Source organism: Saccopteryx leptura, chromosome 8 (genome assembly GCF_036850995.1).
Source record: "Saccopteryx leptura isolate mSacLep1 chromosome 8, mSacLep1_pri_phased_curated, whole genome shotgun sequence".
Classification (NCBI taxonomy): Eukaryota; Metazoa; Chordata; class Mammalia; order Chiroptera; family Emballonuridae; genus Saccopteryx; species Saccopteryx leptura.
The window spans coordinates 42,282,958-42,305,904 of record NC_089510.1 but is presented as its reverse complement, the minus strand read 5'-3'; the positions used below and the strand labels follow the sequence as shown (position 1 = coordinate 42,305,904).

Below are 22,947 nucleotides of genomic sequence, written 5' to 3'. Positions count from 1 at the left end.
AAACAAAAAGCCTCTCGAGGTATCATTGATGATGATAGTGCACGATCAGGGATCTTCTGGACCATTTTGAATTATTAGGCAGGTATAAAAGTACTCAAAAGTCACTTAGCTTAACAATATAATATCCTTAAGATAATTATGATTATATAAACTGGATTAAAAATTAAACTAGGATAATAAACTGGTAGAATGCTAGGCTTTTCTGTTTGTCTTTGAACCTGAGTCAGAACCCACAAAACAGGACCAGCGGGGAGTGAAGCCCGGAGTCCCAGACACACTGTGGGTGGAGCCCTCTGGACGCACATGCGCTTCACAGCCCGCCCGTCTCCCCCAGCAGTAACTGCGTCGCCACGGTAACAGCAGTAAACGGAAACCTTGGGTAGATGCTGTGACTAAGAACGAAGCGGCAGCGGTGCCTTGGGTAAGTTTGCCCCTCTTGGCCCCCCCACACCTGGGAAGTCTCCCCAGCCTCCCCCTCAAATCTGTTACCGAGTCAGGGAGCAGTGAACCCGCTTGGACTTCGCGTCGCCTGAATCAGTACCGTCTAGTCACATTCCCTCGCCCTTCCTACGATCAGTTCAACAAACATTTGAAATGACTAGTAATCGCAGGCACGGAGCTACACGCTGAGGATCCAAGTGGACGCAGTGCCTGCCTATAAGGAACTCATAATCTGGCCGGGACAGGCGGCAGATACGGGCTAAGAGGAGGTGGAAAAGTGCCTGGGTTCCTAGGTGAGGCAAGCCGCCCTGCCCCGCACTTAGTTGTGTGACAGCTGGCAGGTGGAGCCCTCTGCACTTAAGTTTCCTCATCTCTTAAAGGACGATGGTAATGCTAACCTCATTGGGCTCTTGTTACAATTAACTAGGATAATGCAGGTAGTGTGTAGTACATGAGTGATACCTAGTAGGTGCCCAATAAATACTTGTTGAATACAAGTAGATATAGTAGCATACAAGTAGTCAGTGTGTCCAGTCAATTGTGAGTCGATACAGATGGCTCCAGAATAAAACGTTTGAGAAGGAGAAGAGGTGGAGGAGAAACGAGGGAGGGGGAACGTGACAAGAGATGAGCTACAGACACTAAGATGTGCCATGCCAAGGAATCTCAGTTCTTATTCTATGGCAGTGAGGAGCCATTAAAGGCTTTATACAAGAAGAGTGGCACATTAAAAGCTGTGTTTTAGAAATACAGGGGGCAGGGTAAAGAATGGACTGGCTTGGGAGAGACAGTGAGAATAGAGGAGAGGCGGATGCATTCAAAAGGCTTAATAACTGCACACTTGGCAACAGGACTTGCAAATCAATTGCATGTACTGGGAGAGGGGGAAGCATTCAAAGAGTAAATGCTTTGTTATTTCATCTTAAAATGCATCTGACTCCAGAGTCATTTTGGGAAAAATATGAAACAGTGTGTGTAGAATCCTTAGAACTTATGCTTGACACATGGAAAACATTAAAGAAATACAAGCTATTATTGTCTCCACAGTTGTATTTCCCATTGTAAAGTGAACACCAGTTTTATACAACAGTCTCATAAGTCCTAATGTGACCAGTTGTGGCACATTGCTGAAGTGGAGTGCTTGAGCTTTTGAGTGTGCAGACTGAGCCTGAACTCTAGTGAATGAATACGAGTAATGTCACCTTGGAAGCCTTTTCTCTGGCTTCCTGATAACCTAGCAGCGTACCACACTGCATCACTGTGTATGACTTTCTTTTCTCTTTATACTTCTTTAAGGTTGACTCAAAACTTGACAGTCTACCTAAATGAGTTGGTTAACAGAATTCGACAAAGGCTGAGCCCGAATCTAATGAAAGTAGATTTAAGATAGTTTTGCAAATAGACTCCAAAACCTGGCAAGTTCAGTTGTATAAGACAGGACATGGCTAAGAACACAGACAGGGTTTAATCATTCTAGTTGGTTACAAACCGATTATGTTGAGTCAGTATATGAAGAGCCTGCCCTCCGTCACCCTGAAGATAATGTAATATTAGGCTGCCTTAAAGGACATTGTTGGTACAGGTAAAGTGAGAATTGGTCTCTTTTGGAAAGTGTACAAAATCCTTCAAAGAAAATATAAAATTGGAAGCGATAGATGATTCACCGGGAATTTCTTTAGTTATCCAGATACTGAAAAGAGTTGAAACCACATTAGTGAGGAATAATTTAAAGAATTGGGATACTTTAGTTGGGAAAAGAGAGGATCTGAGGAGAAAAGTGAACTAGTTTCAACTATTTGAATGACTATCATACACAGAAAAACTTATTCTACGTCTCCTCAGAAGAATAAGGACCAAATGGATCCAAGTTACAGCAAGGAAGATTTCAGCTTGATATAAAATGAACTTACTAAGGACTGGAGCCGAGCATTAATAGAATATGCTCATTCTCTCACCTGAAATGTTGAGGTCGAAGCTGATTGCCCTTCTGTTTATGTGTTTATTTACTCAGAAATTAATACATTCTACATACCGAGTGCCCATGTGCCAGGCACTGTTCTTAAAACTTTCCTCTGTTAACTCATTGACATCTCAGAGCAACCTTATGAAGTAGATACTGCACTTTACAGATGAGAATACTAAGAGGCAGAGAGGTTAAATACTCACTACCTCACAACTGTTAGGAGGAGAGCCAGGCTTGAACCCAGTCAGTGTGACTCTAGCCGGTCCTCTCAGCCTGACCAACATACTGGACTTCATGTTGTAGACGTTTGACTTATATCAGGTGGGAGGCTGGACTAGATGAGATCTCTTTCAACTCTGGAGATTCCATGATCATATTTGTTGAGCCCTAGCTGTACTAAAGAGAATATGAAGTAATTACAGTAAAACCAACTACCAGTTTTGAGTATCTGAGTAGGTACTTTGTATAAACTCATGGCCCTTAACCCTGGTGTTTATTCCTGGCTGCACACAAGCATTACATAGGGAATAAGTCCCTGAGAATGGTATGTTGTAAATAGTTTTCCAAGTGATTCTAAAGTGCAGCCAGAATTGACAACTATAGGTATAAAAAATATTATTTAATACAACAACTGCCAGACAACCTTATCATCCCAATCTTACATATAACATACCTCTCTCTGCTCTAAAGCCTGCTCGGTTTGCAATGCAATTTCCCAATCCATTCATTCTAAAAACAAACAAACTAACTAACTAAACAAAACCAAAGAAAAATCACTTCATTCCACCTCACCATTACACTGGCGATCTCCAGGAGACCAGAAGCCCCTGCAGCCCGACCTGCTCCGCTGCTCTTGACAAACTCTCCAGACAAGCTTCATGAAAGCTGAGAAAGGGCGTCAGTATTTTGAACTAGTTCAGAACTCTGGGCGAATTCCCTGGGTTCCCGTGTCGTCTTTCACACTCTACCCCCCTGACATTAACTGGGTGTGTAATATTAAAGTGTTTTGCACAGCAGTATTAGCCACTTGAGGACTGTATTGTTTATGATAGCACAGAATAAAGTGTGGTACTTTCGACATTAATTTACCTTCAGTTGTGGTTCAAATCCTGTATTCACAGAGTGCTTCAGTTGCCATAATTGTTTCTTGCCTACATTAACTTGTAAGTAAATGTATTAGGTCTTACATGCCCTGCATTAGCGTACGGATTCAGTTAACATTTAGTTATGGTATGTTAAAAGTAAATATTTAGAAAAGAGAAGACTAAAGGGTAGAACATGGTCTCATGAAGTGTGTTTTGGTGCAAAGCAGGAAAGAAAAGATTCAAATCATTGAGAGGTGCTTGACCTATCACTGCTGGTTTTGAGGGCGATGAGCCAGGGGATGCAGGCAGCCTGTGGAAGCTTTGACCAGCTCCTGGACTGCAGCCAGAAATCAACAGGAACTTCAGCCCTACAACCCCTTGGACCTGAATTCTGACAACCACCTAAATAAGCCTGGAGATAGATTCTTCCCAGAACCTTCAGAAATGAAGGTAGCTCTGCCAACACTTCGATTTTGACCTTGTGAGACTCTAAGCAGAGAACCAACTGAATTAAAACTGGGCCCATAGTTCTGACTTACAAAACCATGAGAAAATAAAGGGGCGTTATCTTAAGCTGCTAAATTTGTACAACAGCATAGGAAATTAAATATGTTTATAAGCTACATTGTTATGGAAACTTACAGACAAACAATTTTCATTTAGTTCTTCACAATAAATTATTAGTTCAGTTTGGTTGGCTAACCCAGTAACTATCTTGCCTCCACGTATTTGGGTCCGGCATCATGGCAACTTCAAGAGTAGTTTCGTTTCCTGCCAGTATCATAATGTTAATTTTTATCAAGGAAATCTTTGTCTACAGTCACCACTTGAATGATGACTATCAGTCTGTCCTACTGCTGGCCAACCTCAGATGGTTCTGAATCAGTGATTTAGAAGAGAAGGTTATTCTGAGGCCATTTAAAGAGAATTGTCAGCCCTGGCGGGTCAGCTCAGTCAGAGTGCCATCCGGAAATGACAAGGCTGCGGGTTCGATCCCCAGTCAGGGCACACACGGGAAGCAACCAATGAGTGCACAACTGAGTGGAACAAACAACAAATGAGTTCTTTCCTTCCCCCTCCACTCTCTCTAGTCCTTCCTCTTTCTTTCTCTCTAGAAAATAATCAATCAATCAATAAAAAATTAACCCCTGGCTGGATGGCTCAGCTGGTTGTAGCATTGTCCTGGAGTGTGGAGGTTGCCAGTTCGATCCTTGGTCAGGGCACACGCAGGACCGGCTCGATGTTCTTATCTCTCTTGTCTCTTTCTCCCTGCCTCTCTCTAATTTAAAGAGAGAGAGAGAGAGAGAGAGAGAGAGAGAGAGAGAGAGAGAGAATTGTTGTTTTCTTCTTAGGTCATAAACTATTTAAGGTCAAGGGCTCTGTATTGCTAATCTTCATATATTCTCCATGCCTACCATTTATATATAAGTATGCTCAATAGTTTTGGGTATTAAACTGATTAAAATTATGAAGAACCTTGAAAGCAAGGAAGAAAATGGCATTTTGGTATGTTTGTAGCTATCTGAACAAGTGTATCCACTAAGCTGCAATAACTGGCATCGCCTCGCAATGTTCATTATTTTTTAAATTACTTGTTATCATTAATTGTTTTTAAATCAGTGACTTGTATACACACAGAAAACAAGCCTGTGTGTCCAAACTTGAAGAAGTAGGAAAAGTATTGGAGATAGAATTTAGATTTTAAAAGATCTTTTCTTTCTTTCTTTTTTTTTTAATAATTTTATTTTTTTAATGGGGTGACATCAATAAATCAGGATACATATATTCAAAGATAACATGTCCAGGTTATCTTGTCATTCAATTATGTTGCATACCCATCACCCAAAGTCAGATTGTCCTCTGTCACCTTCTATCTAGTTTTCTTTGTGCCCCTCCCCCTCCCCCTTTCCCTCTCCCTTTCTCCCCTTCCCACGTAACCACCACACTCTTATCAATGTCTTAAAAGATCTTTTCACTTGAAATTTTTGTCATTTGATTCTAAAAAAGCCCCCAACCCCAGTGGGCATATATTCTACAATCTGGTGAGAGAAAGTAATAAAGGAAAGAAGGAAGGAAGGAAGGAAGGAGAAAGCAACAACTGAAAAGAGAAAAGAAAAAACACTAGACTCTCTCTCTATTTAAGAGGAAAAACATCATCTTGGTAACCCAGAAAAATAACCCCAAGGTATTATACACAAATTTAATAAAATGAGTATCATCTTGGACATACCTTTTTTTGGATAATAGTTTATAGTAAAAATATTTGAGCAAGTTCCAAATCAAGAGATGGCATCATTATGATGTCATTGCAAGAAAACAGATGAAATGAACCCTAATGTCCATATGAAGGGAGCAGTCATACTGCACATTCCATTGATCATGTAGAATATATTTAGCATACCTGCTTTTGGAATACTGGTCTTTCTTTAGTGACCAGGAATGTATAATAATGCACTAGTTCAATTAATTCTCATAGCAGTTTTATAAAGAATCTTTTCTTCATTCCCATTCTACAGTTGAAGAATTGATGTAAAGTTTAATTAGCTAGTTATGCGACAAAACTGGGAGTCACACCTGAATCTAACAACAAATATGATCCAAATAGAGCTACAGTTTTATTCTTGCCAGCAATACCATAGAAGAATGTTCAGGAATCATGGGATGGTTAGTGTGGAAAAGTGAAGGACTTAGAAGGAAGACATAGTACCGTATTTCCTTATGTATAAGACACATTTTAATTTGGGGGCCTAAAATTTGAAAAAAGGAATGTATTACATAAAGTTATTGAAGACTCAAGTTTTATTCATCATAAAATTCATACAACTTCTCATCACTGTCAAAACTCCCATGCAGCCTGACCTGTGGTGGCGCAGTGGATAAAGCCTTGACCTGGAATGCTGAGGTCACCGGTTTGAAACCCTGGGCTTTCCTGGTCAAGGCACATATGGGAGTTGATGCTTCCTGTTCCTCCCCACCTCTCTCTCTCTCTCTCTCTTCTCTGAAATAAATAAATAAAATAAAAATAATTAAAAAAAAACAACTCCCATGCATTGGCTTGTCCTCATCTGTGTGATGATGAATCACTGTCTTCATATATTGCCTCATCCTCAATTCCATCTGTGGCATTTGAAATGCCACAACCACTGTATAAAATGCACCCAGTTTTTAAACCTTAAATTTTTTGAAAAATGGTGTGTCTTATACATGAGGAAATACGGTAGGCGTTCACAGGAAGAGCTGCAACAGAGAGAAAAGACAGAGACAACCTATTGTGTTTCCCACCTCCTTACAACCCTATAATGGCTTTCAATTAACATAGAAATAAGTTCTCAATTCCTTGGCAAAACTTAGAGACAATTTTATGGTCTGCTACCTTCCTTCTCTTTAGTGACCCTTTCACTCTTCTACTATAGCCGATAAACTACTTTCTGCCCTTCACAGACACAGCCCTCTTTCTGAAGTTCCCTCTGCCTAATATACTCCTTTTTATTCTATGCCTGGCCAACTACTCATCACCTGTGTCTCAAACACCCCTTCCTTAATCTCTAGGCACTAAAGAAAGATGACAGAGGGTTCATTTTAGTGGTGGAACTTTTTGGAAAAAGATGGACTTGGTGTTTCACTGCAGACTTCTGGAAAACCAGAGGGCACCACAGGGATGAGTTTGCTTGGAGAAAGGGAGCGTCTGACTATATTGCGTGTTCTGCAGCGGTCTCTGATGGTGGCTCTACCCTCCTGCTGGTGATGTCACCTCAGGTACTCTGCAAACATATGGCTGTTACCTCAGGTACTATACAAACATGTTATCATCAATAGACCTGGTGCTTGCAGAATCTGTTAGGAAAAACAATCTGTTAATGATTTCTATTATACTGCTTTATTACTTTCTCTGGCTCAATTTGCACTTACAGAGGAAATGAAGGAGCCAGATGATCAGGATACTGATGGGGAGAAATCAGACAGATCAAAGAGCAGTGGAAGACAGGCCCGGCAGTCCTCACGTGTGTCAAAATGTAAGTGAAGGTTATAATTTACACTTGGTTTTTGACTATTAAACTTAGCTAAAATAATTTTTAAAGAGTACAAAAGAAATGGTTTATTTGTTTAACTCCCTTACTTAACTTTAATTTTTTTGAAGAACAGGGTCTGTGTTTTAATCATTTTATATCCAATTCCTGGCACATAGACAACTCTGTGTTGATAATGACCTATTTGCACAGAGGGTCTTGTTCTCTGCTGTGAGATCTACAAAGTCTTGTGTGGACTTTTCTAATACAGCAGGACGAGAGCTGGACTCTGGTTTTGAGTCCTGGGTCTACCACTTAGAGTTAGTTCCTTGATTTTGGGTAAATTTAAGAACCTCAGTTTTCTCACCCATTAGAATGAATGAAGTATCTGGGCCTATAATTTTCTTAGTGGGAATATATTAAACTATGAATTCACTTTCTTGAATATTCCTTTAGTAAGTTATGTAACTTTTTATCTTTTACAAAATGTATACATTTCTTCTAAATTGTAAAGTTTGTTGGCATAACTTTGTAGGATTTATTTTTATTCCTGATATTAGAGATTTGTATTGTCTCTCTTTTATTTCTTAATTGGTCTAGTTAATAGTTTATTTATTTTGTTGATTGTCGGGAGCCGATCAACGACTGCTGGCTGACAAGGTCACAGCAGAAGAAGATCAAAAACTGCTGATTGACAAAGTCACAGCAGAGAAGACCAATGGCTGCGGGGTGACAAAGTCACCGCAAAGGAAAGGCACAACGATACTTCCCCCTTTGACCTTTTTGAATTAATCTGGCCTTATATCCCCCCTTTTCTGGGTGTGTGCTATTATTTATGGGACAGGGATAATAGTACCGTGCTTTCCCTGTAGATTTGTAGTAATTTCTTTGGAAATGAGACAGGAGGTGTAAGTTCCACAGAAAAGCCTGTAAGCCCCTTGAACTGGGCTCATAAACATAAAAGGCTGGCCATGATATCCCTCATAAAGGGTTAAGTTTGTAGGAGAATTTCTTCTTATTAATCATGTTAGAAAGAATAAAGTTAGAACTTAACTAGTGTATGAATATAGTAAATGAATAAAGTTTAACTAGACATTAGAATCTTAGGTAAAGTGTAGTGGAGTGGCTTGTTGCGTGGCCTTGGATGGGAGCGCAGCTGGCAAGAAAAGAATGTTTTGTTAAAAGACTTGTTTTGTCACTGAAGGCAGTTGCTGGGCTTTTCTCAGTAAAACATTCTCATGAGATTTTTGTATTTTCCAAGAATAAGGAGAGGAATGTGGTGGGATTCATAGCAGCAGTAGCAACTAATGCCTTCTGATATTATGTTGCTACTAGCTATCTTGCAAATGCACTCTATGTATCTTTAAGTAAAAGTTACTCTTAATACTATGTCAGTTTCTTAAATAGCAAGCCTTTTGTAGTCTCGTGGGAGAAGAATTAGGACACTGCATGAACTCAAGGCCATTTGCCTGAGCAAGCAGTGGTCCTTTTGCTAGTCCTTGATGATTTCGTCTGCTATCTCTTTCTGCGCCCTTGACTCACAACAACAGTAAAATAGAGTTATTAATTAATACTAATCTTTTAGAAGTTTGTACCAATATTGTTATTACTATTCAAGTTATTGTATAACTATACTTTGAATAACTTACCACCTGATTTGTAGTTTATAGATATGAATTAACTGTTATCTGGAAATATGTAACCACAGTGAAACTAAAACAAAGATGTATTCAAAATACCATGTGATTGTAACTTAGTGTGTGTGCATAAAAAGAAAGCTAGACCAGCATTTAGCAGAGATGCCTGGCAGTAAATGCTAACCAGAGAATAAAGAGAAAGAAAAGAATTCGGCTCTCTCACTCGATTTTCGCCGACGCCGTCTCTTCCTGTGGGACCCCTGGATTCCCCCCCGGGGCTGGACCCCGGCAGTTGATCTTTTCAAAGAATAAGATCCTGGCTTTGCTAATTTTTTGTATTGTTGGTTTTTATTTTATTTTACTAATTCTTGCTTTTATTTTTATTATTTCTATTATTTCCTTCATTCTCCTGTTTTAAAAAATTTCTTTGTTTCTAGTTTCTTAGAGTAGAACTTTAGGTCATTAATTCTTTTATTTATTTATTTATTTTTTTTTAAATAAATTTTTATTAATGGTAATGGGATGACATTAATAAATCAGGGTACATATATTCAAAGAAAACATGTCTAGGTTATTTTGTCATTAAATTATGTTGCATACCCCTCGCCCAAAGTCAGATTGTCCTTCGCCACCCTCTATCTAGTTCTCTGTGCCCCTCCCCCTCCCCCTAACTCTCCCCCTGTCTCCCTCCCCCCACCCCTGGTAACCACCACACTCTTGTCCATGTCTCTTAGTCTCATTTTTATGTTCCACCAATGTATGGAATCATGTAGTTCTTGTTTTTTTCTGATTTACTTATTTCACTCCTTATAATGTTATCAAGATCCCACCATTTTGCTGTAAATGATCTGATGTCATCGTTTCTTATGGCTGAGTAGTATTCCATAGTGTATATGTGCCACATCTTCTTTATCCAGTCTTCTATTGAAGGGCTTTTTGGTTGTTTCCATGTCTTGGCCACTGTGAACAGTGCTGCAATGAACATGGGGCTACATGTGTCTTCACGTATCAATGTTTCTGAGTTTTGGGGGTATATACCCAGTAGAGGGATTGCTGGGTCATAAGGTAGTTCTATTTGCAGTTTTTTGAGGAACCACCATACTTTCCTCCATAATGGTTGTACTACCTTACAGTCCCACCAACAGTGAATGAGGGTTCCTTTTTCTCCACAGCCTCTCCAACATTTGCTATTACCCGTCTTGTTGATCATAGCTAATCTAACAGGTGTGAGGTGGTATCTCATTGTAGTTTTGATTTGCATTTCCCTAATAACTAATGAAGCTGAGCATTTTTTCATATATCTGTTGGCCATTTGTATCTCTTCCTGGGAGAAGTGTCTATTCATGTCTTCTTCCCATTTTTTTATTGGATTGTTTGTTTGTTTGTTGTTGAGTTTTATGAGTTCTTTGTAAATTTTGGAAATTAGGCCCTTATCGGAGCTGTTGTTTGAAAATATCATTTCCCATTTAGTTGGCTGTCTGTTTATTTTTATATCAGTTTCTCTTGCTGAGCAAAAACTTTTTATTCTGATGTAGTCCCATTCATTTATCTTTGCCTTCACTTCTCTTGCCATTGGAGTCAAGTTCATAAAATGTTCTTTAAAACCTAGGTCCATGAGTTTAGTACCTATGTCTTCTTCTATGTACTTTATTGTTTCAGGTCTTATATTTAGGTCTTTGATCCATTTTGAATTAATTTTAGTACACGGGGACAGGCTGTAGTCGAGTTTCATTCTTTTGCATGTGGCTTTCCAGTTTTCCCAACACCATTTGTTGAAGAGGCTTTCTTTTCTCCATTGTGTGTTGTTGGCCCCTTTATCAAAGATTATTTGACCATATATATGTGGTTTTATTTCTGGGCTTTCTATTCTGTTCCATTGGTCTGAGTGTCTATTTTTCTGCCAATACCATGCTGTTTTGATTATTGTGGCCCTATAATATAGTTTAAAGTCAGGTATTGTAATGCCCCCAGCTTCATTCTTTTTCCTTAGGATTGTTTTGGCTATTCGGGGTTTTTTATAGTTCCATATAAATCTGATGATTTTTTGTTCCATTTCTTTAAAAAATCTCATAGGAATTTTGATGGGAATTGCATTAAATTTGTATATTGCTTTGGGTAATATGGCCATTTTGATTATATTTATTCTTCCTATCCAAGAGCAAGGAATATTTTTCCATCTCATTGTATCTTTTTCGATTTCCCTTAACAATGCTTTGTAATTTTCATTATATAGGTCCTTTACATTCTTTGTTATGTTTATTCCTAGGTATTTTATTTTTTTTGTTGCAATCGTGAAGGGGATTATTTTTTTGAGTTCGTTTTCTAATATTTCATTGTTGGCATAGAGAAAGGCTATGGACTTCTGTATGTTAATTTTGTATCCTGCGACCTTACTGTATTGGTTTATTGTTTCTAATAATCTTTTTGTGGAGTCCTTCGGGTTTTCGATGTATAGGATCATATCATCAGCAAAAAGTGATACCTTTACTTCTTCTTTTCCAATATGGATGCCTTTTATTTCTTTGTCTTGTCTGATTGCTCTGGCCAGAACTTCTAGCACCACGTTAAATAAGAGTGGAGAGAGTGGACAACCCTGTCTTGTTCCTGATTTAAGGGGGAAAGCCTTCAGTTTAGTGCAATTTAATATGATGTTAGCTGATGGTTTATCATATATGGCCTTTATCATGTTGAGATATTTTCCTTCTATACCCATTTTGTTGAGAGTCTTAAACATAAAATTGTGTTGTATTTTATCAAAAGCCTTTTCTGCATCTATTGATAAGATCATGTGGTTTTTGTTCTTTGTTTTGTTGATATGGTGTATTACGTTAACCGTTTTGCGTATGTTGAACCATCCTTGAGATTCTGGGATGAATCCCACTTGATCATGATGTATTATTTTTTTAATATGTTGTTGTATTCGGTTTGCCAGTATTTTGTTTAGAATTTTAGCATCTGTATTCATTAGAGATATTGGTCTGTAGTTTTCTTTCTTTGTGCCATCCTTGCCAGGTTTTGGTATGAGGGTTATGTTGGCTTCATAAAATGTGTTCGGAAGTATTGCTTCTTCTTCAATTTTTTGGAAGACTTTGAGTAGAATAGGAACCAAGTCTTCTTTGAATGTTTGATAGAATTCACTAGTATAACCGTCTGGGCCTGGACTTTTATTTTTGGGGAGGTTTTTAATAGTTTTTTCTATTTCCTCCCTGCTGATTGGTCTGTTTAGGCTTTCTGCTTCTTCATGACTCAGTCTAGGAAGGTTGTATTGTTCTAGGAATTTATCCATTTCTTCTAGATTGTTGTATTTGGTGGCATATAATTTTTCATAGTATTCTACAATAATTCTTTGTATATCTATGATGTCTGTGGTGATCTCTCCTCTTTCATTTTGGATTTTATTTATTTGAGTCCTGTGCCTTTTTTCCTTGGTGAGTCTTGCCAAGGGTTTGTCAATTTTGTTGACCTTTTCAAAGAACCAGCTCCTTGTTTTATTGATTTTTTCTATAGTTTTTCTGTTCTCTATTTCATTTATTTCTGCTCTGATTTTTATTATCTCCTTTCTTCTGCTGGTTTTGGGTTGTCTTTGTTCTTCTTTTTCTAGTTCCTTAAGGTGTGAAGTTAAGTGGTTTACTTCGGCTCTCTCTTGTTTGTTCATATAGGCCTGAAGTGATATGAACTTTCCTCTTATTACTGCTTTTGCTGCATCCCAGAGATTCTGATATGTCGTATTTTCATTTTCATTTGTCTGTATGTATCTTTTGATCTCTGCGCTTATTTCTTCTTTGACCCATTCATTTTTTAGAAGTATGTTGTTTAGTTTCCACATTTTTGTGGGTTTTTCCCCCTCTTTTTTGCCGTTGAATTCTAGTTTCAAGGCTTTATGATCAGAAAATATGCTTGGTACAATTTCAATTTTTCTAAATTTGCTGATATTGTCTTTGTGGCCCAACATATGGTCAATTCTTGAGAATGTTCCATGTACACTAGAGAAAAATGTATACTCTGTCGCTTTGGGATGAAGTGTCCTGTAGATGTCTATCATATCCAGGTGTTCTAGTATTTCGTTTAAGGCCACTATATCTTTATTGATTCTCTGTTTGGATGACCGATCTAGAGCCGTCAGCGGAGTATTGAGGTCTCCAAGTATGATTGTATTTTTGTTAGTTTTTGTTTTAAGGTCAATAAGTAGCTGTCTTATATATTTTGGTGCTCCTTGGTTTGGTGCATATATATTAAGGATTGTTATGTCTTCTTGATTCAGTGTCCCCTTAATCATTATGAAGTGACCATTTTTGTCTCTGAGTACTTTTTCTGTCTTGTAGTCAGCATTATCAGATATGAGTATTGCTACACCTGCTTTTTTTTGGGTGCTGTTTGCTTGGAGTATTGTTTTCCAGCCTTTCACTTTGAATTTGTTTTTATCCTTGTTGCTTAGATGTGTTTCTTGTAGGCAGCATATAGTTGGATTTTCTTTTTTAATCCATTCTGCTACTCTGTGTCTTTTTATTGGTAAGTTTAATCCATTTACATTTAGTGTAATTATTGACACTTGTGGGTTCCCTACTACCATTTTATAAATTGCTTTCTGTTAGTTTTGTATCTAGTTTGATTCTTCTCTTTTGTTTTTCTATCATTTGTTTCTGTTTGTTTGTGTTCCATACTTCTTTCCTCTGTTGCTACCTTTTTTAAGTCATGTGTTTTTGTGGTGGTTTTTTCAAGGGTGGTTACCATTAAGTAATGAAAAGGGTACCTACCATATTCATTGTAGTACCCTATCTTATAAGTATTTCTGCACTTCATCGTCCTTTGCTACTGTTTATCTCCATTCTCTCCCCCCCTTTTTTTTTCCTTTGTTGTCACAGTTTAAGTTTGGTTTTATTGTGTTCTTGGTGGAGCTGTTACTTGTGGTGTTGTTTTCTTTTGTTCTTTGAATCTGGTTGGAAAACCCCCTTTAGTATTTCCTGGAGTGGGGGCTTTCTCGTGATAAATTCTCTCATCTTTTCTGTATTTGTGAATGTTTTTATATCTCCTTCATATTTGAAGGATAGCTTTGATGGGTATAGTATTCTTGGCTGAAAGTTCCTCTCTTTCAGGGCCTTAAATATTGGGGTCCACTCTCTTCTAGCTTGTAGAGTTTCTGCTGAGAAATCTGATGATAATCTAATAGGCCTTCCTTTATATGTTGTACTCTTCTTTTCCCTGGCTGCCTTGAGAATTTTTTCTTTGTCATTGGTTTGTGTCATCTTTATTATGATGTGCCTTGGAGTGGGTTTGTTGGGGTTAAGAAAACTCGGTGTTCTGTTTGCTTCTTGAACTTGAGGCTTTAGTTCTTTCCACAGGCTTGGGAAGTTCTCGTCTATTATTTGTTTGAGTATATTCTCCATTCCATTTTCTTTCTCTTCTCCCTCTGATATACCTATTATTCTTATGTTATTCTTTCTGATGGAGTCAGATAATTCCTGTAGGGCTTTCTCGTTTTTTATTATTTTTGAGTCTCTTTCTTCTTCTCTCTGTTGTGCCTCAAGTTGTTTGTCTTCTATTTCACTAATCCTATCTTCAATCTGGGTTGTTCTGCTAGCTAAGCTTGTTACCTCGTTTTTCAGCTCGTGAATTGAGTTTTTCATTTCTGTTTGATTTGTTTTTATAGTTTCAATTTCCTTGGTAATATATTCTTTGTGTTCATTGAGTTGTTTTCTGATCTCCCTATATTGCCTTTCTGTGTTTTCTTGTATATCTCTGAGTATTTTTAAGATTTCTATTTTAAATTCTCTGTCATTTAGCTCCAAGGCTTCCAATATGTTAAGTCTTTTCTCCATAGATTTTTCCACATCTATTTGTGTTACCTCTCTTTCTTTTGTATCCATAATATTCGATTTCCTCTTTCTTATTGGCATCTGCGGGTGGTCTTGTTGATAGCACTAATTAGAATTAATAAAGAGTAAAAAGTAAAAAACAAAAACAAAAACAAAAACAAAAACAAAAAAAAAATAAAAGAATAAAACAAAGGGTAAAACACCCCACAAAAAAAAAAAAAAAAAAGCAGTAATAATTTATTATTTCCCCCTTTTTTTTTTCTTTGTTCTCCTTCCCTCCTCTCCCCTCCTCAGGGAAATATCGTGCCTATAATGGAGGGCCTGGTTTGCGGTGAAGAGTTCAAGGGGGCAAAAAAAAAAAAAAAAAATAAATAAAATAAAAAAATAAAAAATAAAATAAAAAAAAAAAAAAAAGGGAAGAAAATCTTAGACAAGTATAAGTTGATCTGCCTGCGGGTGACGGTCAACCAAGAGATATAATGAGAGGGACAAGAGGGAACCAGAAAAAAGGACAAAAAAAAAAGGAATAATCAAGAAGAAAAAAAATAAAAATAATAAGTAAAAATACGTTGTATTAAGTTGAGCAAAGACCAAATACAATGGAGACCTTGGGTTGGGAGGACCCAAAATGCCACTAAAAGAAACCAACCAGAAAAAAACAAAAACAAAACCGAAAAAGAAAAACAAAGCCAAAAAAAAAACCTTGAGTCCCAAATTAACTAATTTGTTCGTGATTGAGGATTAAATGGGAGGAAAGTAAAACGAGAAAAGAAAAAACGAATAGAAAGGAAAAAATAAGAAAAAGTGAAAAACGAAGGAAGAAATATAAAAGGAAGAGAAAAAAACAAAATAAGGCAAAAAAAACAAAAGAGGAGAGAGTGAGAATTAAGTGTCCTGGAGTATAACCCCAAAGGAGGGTGAGGATGAAGGAGAGAAATAAAATGTAACACTTATGGGTAGTGTAGTTCAAGAAAAGGGAAGCATAAGATGGGCAGAGAATAGAAGGGCTGAGGTGGAGGAAATAAAGGCAATAAGATAGAAGGAACAAACAACAACAACTACAAAAAAAAAACAACCAACAAACAGTGGAACAAGCTGCAAAGTCTGTGGATTTTTCCTGATTTTGAGATGTCAACCTCTTCCTCCTTCTCCTCTCTCCCTCTTCCCGGTCGGCGACTCTGCACCCCAGGCCCTGCCCCTGCGCCACACCCAGGCAGGGACTTGCAGTTGATGGGGTTCTATGGCAATGTCACACAATTGGCTTTATTCTTGTTGGTAGTCAAGGCCTGCCGGCGTCTGCAGGGTCTAACGATGAGAGAGTTCGCCTTCATGGATTCTCTCTCCCAGTCCCCCCCTCCTGAACCAGCAGCCTGGCGTTCCAGCCCCAAGGCTGCCACTGCTTCTGCCTGGGGAGTAAGCGGCTCAAAGAGCTGGGAAATCCCCACTCTATCCCCACTCAGTGCAAGGCTCTGGGAAGGGCTCTGACAGTCAGGGCCTCCAGTGTAATCAGGCGGGGGTGGGAGTCAATTGTTGTCAAGGTGATTGTTCAACGCCTAGCATTCCGTTGGACCTCTCAACCCAGGCTTTCCACACTTTGTAGCCTGTTTTGGCCGGTAAAAAGAGGCACTAGTCTCTGCTTGCGACTAGTGTGGTATAGATCTTATTATCTGCCAAGTCCTTCTTGTTAGCGTTTATCCCTAAATATGGAGGCTCTATCAATCAGAAGTTGCCCCCGCCCCTTTAGTGAGAGGCACCAAAAAATATCACGCCTCTTGTCTTGGGTCGGTGAACTGAGAGAGATCTTATCAATTAGAACCGAGGGTGCGCAGATTTCACGGGTTAAGTTAATTTTAGTAATTGGGTCGCAGCTGTGCTCCCGAAGGTATTTCAGGCTGCCTGCGTGCGCCCCTCCCCCAACGCTTGATTGTTAGCTTGAATGGCTGGGTGAGGTGCCCCGCCTGCGGAGAGAATCTCCCAAGTAGGGAATACCGCCCTGGGGCCTCTCCCGCTCCCCGTGCGCGGGCCGCTGGGAACGTTAGCGGTGCTCGGTCTGCAATGCTCGGTCTGCAATCAGACCGGGAGCGCGCCAGCGGCTGTTTGCCGCTGGCTCTGCAACCGACCCACCGCTCGCGGCGGCGGCGGCAGTGGCGGTGGCTGCGGCGGCGCGGCGGCGGTTTCCGAGTGCGGGATGACTTACCACCGGCGCACTTTCTCGCGGCTTGAATGAACGTCCCTGCGGTAGCTTCCTCCACACCCTCGTCTCTCAGATTCGAGTGATAACAGTCCTTTTGCTTTCAGTTTGCTCCGAAGATAAATTTTCCTGTTTCTAGTTGATAAATTTGTTGTGATTTTGGGGAGATCTGTCGGACGCGCTGCTCACGGCGCCATTTGGGTTCATTAATTCTTAATTTTATTCTTTTCTTGTATGTCCTGAAAGCTATAAATTTCCCTCTTAGCATGGCCTTAGCTGCATCCAATTGTATAACAAATTTTGATATATTTGAATAATTATTTAGTTTGAAGTATTTAAAAAATTGTTTTTGATATTGACCCACAGATTATTTTTTAAGATATTTTTAAATTGATTTTAGAGAGAGGAGAGAGAGAGAGAGAGAGAAAGAAGGTGGGTAAGGAGCAGGAAGCATCAGCTTGTAGTAGTTGCTTCTTATATGTGCCTTAATTGGGCAAATCCAGGGTTTTGAACTGGCAACCTTAGCTTTTCAGGTTGACCCTTTATCTACTATGTCACCGCAGATCAGCCCAAAAGACTATCTTTAAGTATGCTACTTAACTTCTAAATATTTGTAGGTTTTCCTTTTCGATCTTCTAAAACTCATGTCCTAGTAAGGGATCTATTTTGGTGAATGGCCCATGTACATTTGAATGTGTACCTTATATTGATAGGTGTAGTGTAAAGTTAGCATGTTTCATAGTGTTGTTATCACTATGTCTTTATTGAGTTATTGACTAGTTCCATCAATTTATAAAAGACATGTACAGGGGTGAACAAAAGTAGGTTTACAGTTGTTAGTATGTGAAACATGTTTATTCTTGTATTATTATTAGTTATTATAATATTTTCCATACAAATTGTGAATCAATTTTTGCCCACCCCATACTATAATGTTAATTAAATAAACTGTGAAAAGTTGGGGATATATAATAACCCCTAAAACAACTATATATTAATAAAAGTTGGTAAAACTGAATTGAATTGATAGCACACTTGCCAATCTTTTGTTTGTTTTTAGTCTTTTACTTTCTTATAAGTATGCTGTGATAGGAAATAGACTAGAAATGAGGTGAATATAGAAATGAGCTCATAGAAAAGTCTTTTTTTGGGTAATGTTATAAGAATAACCAAATAAAATGATATTTTTTAGGAAGTTTTGAGTATTAAAATTCATTCATTTTAGAGCACAAACCAATTGGAAGTAGTAGCCACTTTGGAAATAAGAACATGTTTAATTCAAGATTCAGAAATTATTAAAACAAAGTACTTTTAATAGCCACTGTGAAAGAGGATGACAAAGTCTTAGAAGATGCCACAGATGAAACATTTACTGAACGGGAAGAATCATATGTAGATGATGATGACTTATATGAGGAAGACTTGGAAGAAAGTTCCAGTTCAATTGAAGATGATTACACGGAAAGTATTGGAGGTAAGTATTATTAGTTTTCTATCAGTAATTGTCACTGTTTTAAAGTTAAATTGCCGAAATCGAACAGTCATAAATCCATAGGAAGGAAAATCTGCAGGATGTATGAGGGTGGTGAAAGGAAAAACATGGAACATGTACTGTGTGGTAGCTCAGGGGTCGAATTCTCCATTTTAGAGGCTCACATAGAGAGCTCTCATATTCTGTCTTTTGGAGAGTGGGATGGTCTGATCAGTGCTCTACCCTAGATTTGTGAGAAGAACTTTCCTTTGGAACTGACTGGAAGTTGCTCTTTGAAACCTTGACCTAAGCTCAGCGTTCACCCCAGTGCACACAGGCATGTCGGTTCTTCTCCCCATGCTCACCGATAGGTGGCAGTCTATGTCTGGCCGGGAGTGGGACTTACTGCTAGAGTATTATGGGCTAGGTACATTCCTCCTGACTTTGCGAAATATAATTCTAGGACTCACCAGACACTCTTCTTAGTTAAAATATTTTAATTTTACAGAATCTCGGTCTATGGAAACCCCTGGCCCACCTGAAGAAGAGGCTGAGGAGGAAGTTACGAAGAAAATATCAGAGAGCTTCTTTTACGATGATATGGAGCTGGTTTCCATGCCTTTTGTGACTCCGGATTCAGACATACCACTGGATCTTCTCACACTTGTGTATCCACTCTAGTTACATGTGTATAATTTTGGCATTTCAGCTTCTTAGGCCAGGGGTTGGCAAACTCCAGCTCATGGACCAAATCCGGCCTGCTTCCCTAAATGTAGTTTCATTGGAACACAGCACACTCATTTATCTACGTTCTGTCTATGGCTGCCATCGCACTGTAAGAGCAACATTACATAGCTACAGCCGAGCCCATCTGGTCCACAAAGCCTAAAGTATTTACAACCTGGCCCTTTACCTGGACCTTAAAGAAGTTAAGGTAGAAATGCATGATATTAATTTTTTTTTTTTTCTGTATTTTTCTGAAGCTGGAAACGGGGAGAGACAATCAGACAGACTCCTGCATGCGCCCGACCAGGATCCACCCGGCACGCCCACCAGGGGGAGAGCTCTTCCCACCAGGGGGCGATGCTCTGCCCCTCTGGGGCGTCGCTCTGCCGTGACCAGAGCCACTCTAGCGCCTGGGGCAGAGGCCAAGGAGCCATCCCCAGCGCCCAGGCCATCTTTGCTCCAATGGAGCCTTGGCTGCGGGAGGGGAAGAGAGAGACAGAGAGGAAGGAGAGGGGGAGAAGGATGGAGAAGCAAATGGGCGCTTCTCCTATGTGCCCTGGCCGGGAATCGAACCCGGGTCGACCGCACGCCAGGCCGACGCTCTACCGCTGAGCCAACTGGCCAGGGCCGCATGATATTAATTTAAACTAAGCTTTTGTTGGATGCCAAGTAACCTTAAAGAAAAATACTGCTTTTCTGGCTGTTCTCTTGAGAGACATGATGTGAAGGAGCGCAGAAGGCCTCTTATCCCTTCTTCCCTCCTCTGCAGCGTGGCAAGGTAAAATCATGGACTTCCCTTCTTGAAACACTGCTATGGCGTTGTCAGGCATTAGTACTTTCACATTATTTTCTAAAAAAAGATTTTATTTATTTTAGAGTGAGGAGAGAGAGAAAGAGGAGGAGTGGGAAGCACCAACTCATAGCGGTTGCTTCTCGTATGCGTCTTGACCAGGCAAGCCTGGGGTTTTAAACTAGTGACTTCAGCATTTCAGGTCGATGCTTTACCCACTGCGCCACCACAGATCAGGTGACTTTCACATTATTTAGAAGATGAGTTTTCCAGGAAGACAACCCTGAAAACGTTTTAATTGGTCTGGAGGATAAGAGTCTGAAGAAATGTAAAGGTGGGGATGACTGACAAGGAGGTTTAGTATTTGCCATCAATTTGTGGTATTAGGTTGGTAAGGTGGATAGTTAGGAGACAATTTTCATTAAGGTCCTTGGATAGCAATTTAGTATGCCTACCTTCAGGTGGACAGTGGTTATGACCACATGACCTAGACCACTGACTGATCTCATAAAGTGTGTGCTTTATAGAGGTCAAGTGGTGTAGTTTTTGACTCAATTTTTCTTTTTACTTAGAAATAGAGCATGTTATTATAGTTCCTAACACTGTTTCAACCCCAGGTTAACTAAAACTAATTCACCTTGAATCTTGTTACCTGAAATTTTCTCTCTTGAGTGTTTTATTTTTTTTGTCTTTGGACAAGTTACCGACTATGCTCTTAGCTTTCTTCCGACCTGTTTTTTCAGATGGGGTGGTGGGTGAGAGTCACGGGAAACTTTCCCTGTAATACACGTGTTCTGATAACTTCCTGGACCTGTTTCCTGTGCAGAGGGGCTTGCGCTTACGTACTTTGCCCAAATTTCCCATGAGGTTTTCCCTAAGACATTTAAAATATTATCTAAGTCGAAGTGTGAGGATTTTTTTCACCTAATTTAAGAAAAAATTGCATTACTAATATATAAAATAAGTTCTGAGTTTCAGTGTAAAATTCAACTAATTCAACTCCAAATCTTTACCCAAGAGTATGGATTTAAAAAAATCTGTTTATTTCATGTTACCTTTCCTGTCTCTCGGATGGTTGCGTTGTTAAACTTCTTTTCCTTAGCCATCTCTCGTCAGACATTCCTTTGGTTATGACTGCAAAAAGCGGGCCAACCTACAGCTTCTGGACAGCAACACCCTGCTCTACGTAGCTGGGAACCAGCTGGTCTTTCTGAATTTGAAAACCAAGGAGCAGACCTACATGAGAAGTAGCAGTGGCGGAGGAATTGGGGCCATTGGGGTATGCCTTTAGTAGCTTAGAGAAACTCTTTCTTGGTTGTTCTGTGGACCTGCCAGGTAAGGGCCAACACGGTGTGCAGCATTGCAGGATCACATGCAATGCCCAGCAGTCTTTGTTCGAAGGTGTTCTCTGTTCAGTGATTACAACCACAACAGTCACTGACATGATCTCAGTGCAATATTGCAATATTATATTAATAATACTACCACCCCATTTTTCAGATAAAAGAATCTGAGGCTTATGGAAATTAAGTGACTTCCCCTGATCATACAGGTTTTTTCACATGGAATGTTCTGTTGCTATTTTTTTTTCCAAAAACAGTGGAATGAATAACACAAACTATAAGTCAAATAATAAAGATAAGTGCCAGAATGCCAGATAAGCTATATGTATGTATATAATAAAATATTGGAGAGGAAATGTAGATGTATATTCAGTAGTTTGAAGCTGATGACAAAAGGATTTGTGTGTGATTTGGAGCCTGTCTCTTTGTTCTGCTCAGCTGTCTGTTCCCATAAGCCTTCTTTTTCCTTGTTTCATTAGCTTCTGCTTCCCTAGGCTTTTCATCCTTAGCATAAAAGTATTCTAAATCAGGCCCTGGCCGGTTGGCTCAGCAGTAGAACATTGGCCCAGCGTGTGGAAGTCCCAGGTTCAATTTCCGGTCAGGGCACACAAGAGAAGCATGCATCTGTTTCTCCACCCTTCCCCCTCTCCTTCCTTCCTCTCTCTCTCTCTCTTCCTTTCCTACAGCCAAGGCTCCATTGGAGCAAAGTTGGGCCAGGTGCTGAGGATGGCTCCATGGCCTCCACCTCGGGCGCTAGAATGGCTCCCACTGCAGTGGAGCAACGCCCCAGAGGGGCAGAGCATCACCCCCTGGTGGGCATGCCGGGTGGATCCTGGTTGGGTGCATGAGGGAGTCTGTCTGACTGCCTCCCTGCTTCTAACTTCAGGGGAAAAAAAGTATTCTAAATCAACTTGTTCTCATTTTAAAAGGTCCTTCTCTTACCATGCATTCTCTTTACCCACTGAAAGTATAGAAACCAGACTTCTGCAATTTCCTTTGCCATCACCTGCCTTTGCTGAAGTGACCAATGGCCTTCTGGTGGACAAATCTATGCTTACCTGACCTCTTCATAGCAGCTGGCCCCATGATTAAACTATCCCGTTGACTGCTATTCTGCTCTGTGCTACTTAGATATAGGGGTCCCTAGATCTACTCTCATTGGGAACAGCCCGAGGGACACTTCTTGGTGTCTTTGGCCTCTTGAGAGGGGCGTCTGTTCAGATTATGCTGTGTGAGACAGTGAGGTAAGGGAGGAGACACATGCAGGGTTTGGGGCTCAGACGGCAATAGTTCTATATGAGACACTTTCAACACGATCTTTCTAGAAAGATCGTGATGAAAAGACAAGACTTCCCTGCCCTTGTCCTGCCTGCCAGGGTGAGTGTGCAGATGGAACTGTACGGGGCAGGGCTCACTTCACAGCGTCTGCTGAAGCAGAGGCCTCCCAGCAGATGAGACCCAATAGGACATTGACATTACA

General features: G+C 39.7%; 1 protein-coding gene across 2 annotated transcripts in view; it reads left to right on the top strand.

Moving 5' to 3' along the window:
* Positions 1 to 316: 316 nt before the first annotated feature.
* The window catches only part of CFAP44 (cilia and flagella associated protein 44), a 168,000-nt gene continuing 145,369 nt past the window's right edge, over positions 317 to 22,947 (top strand). For both annotated transcript variants that reach the window (XM_066346884.1, XM_066346883.1), the window contains exons 1-5: positions 317 to 421; positions 7,401 to 7,502; positions 18,456 to 18,611; positions 19,117 to 19,276; positions 21,241 to 21,403. In XM_066346884.1, coding sequence (XP_066202981.1) covers positions 7,406 to 7,502; positions 18,456 to 18,611; positions 19,117 to 19,276; positions 21,241 to 21,403 — 576 coding nt within the window. In that variant the 5' untranslated portion in view covers positions 317 to 421; positions 7,401 to 7,405. The remainder of the gene's footprint in view (positions 422 to 7,400; positions 7,503 to 18,455; positions 18,612 to 19,116; positions 19,277 to 21,240; positions 21,404 to 22,947) is intronic.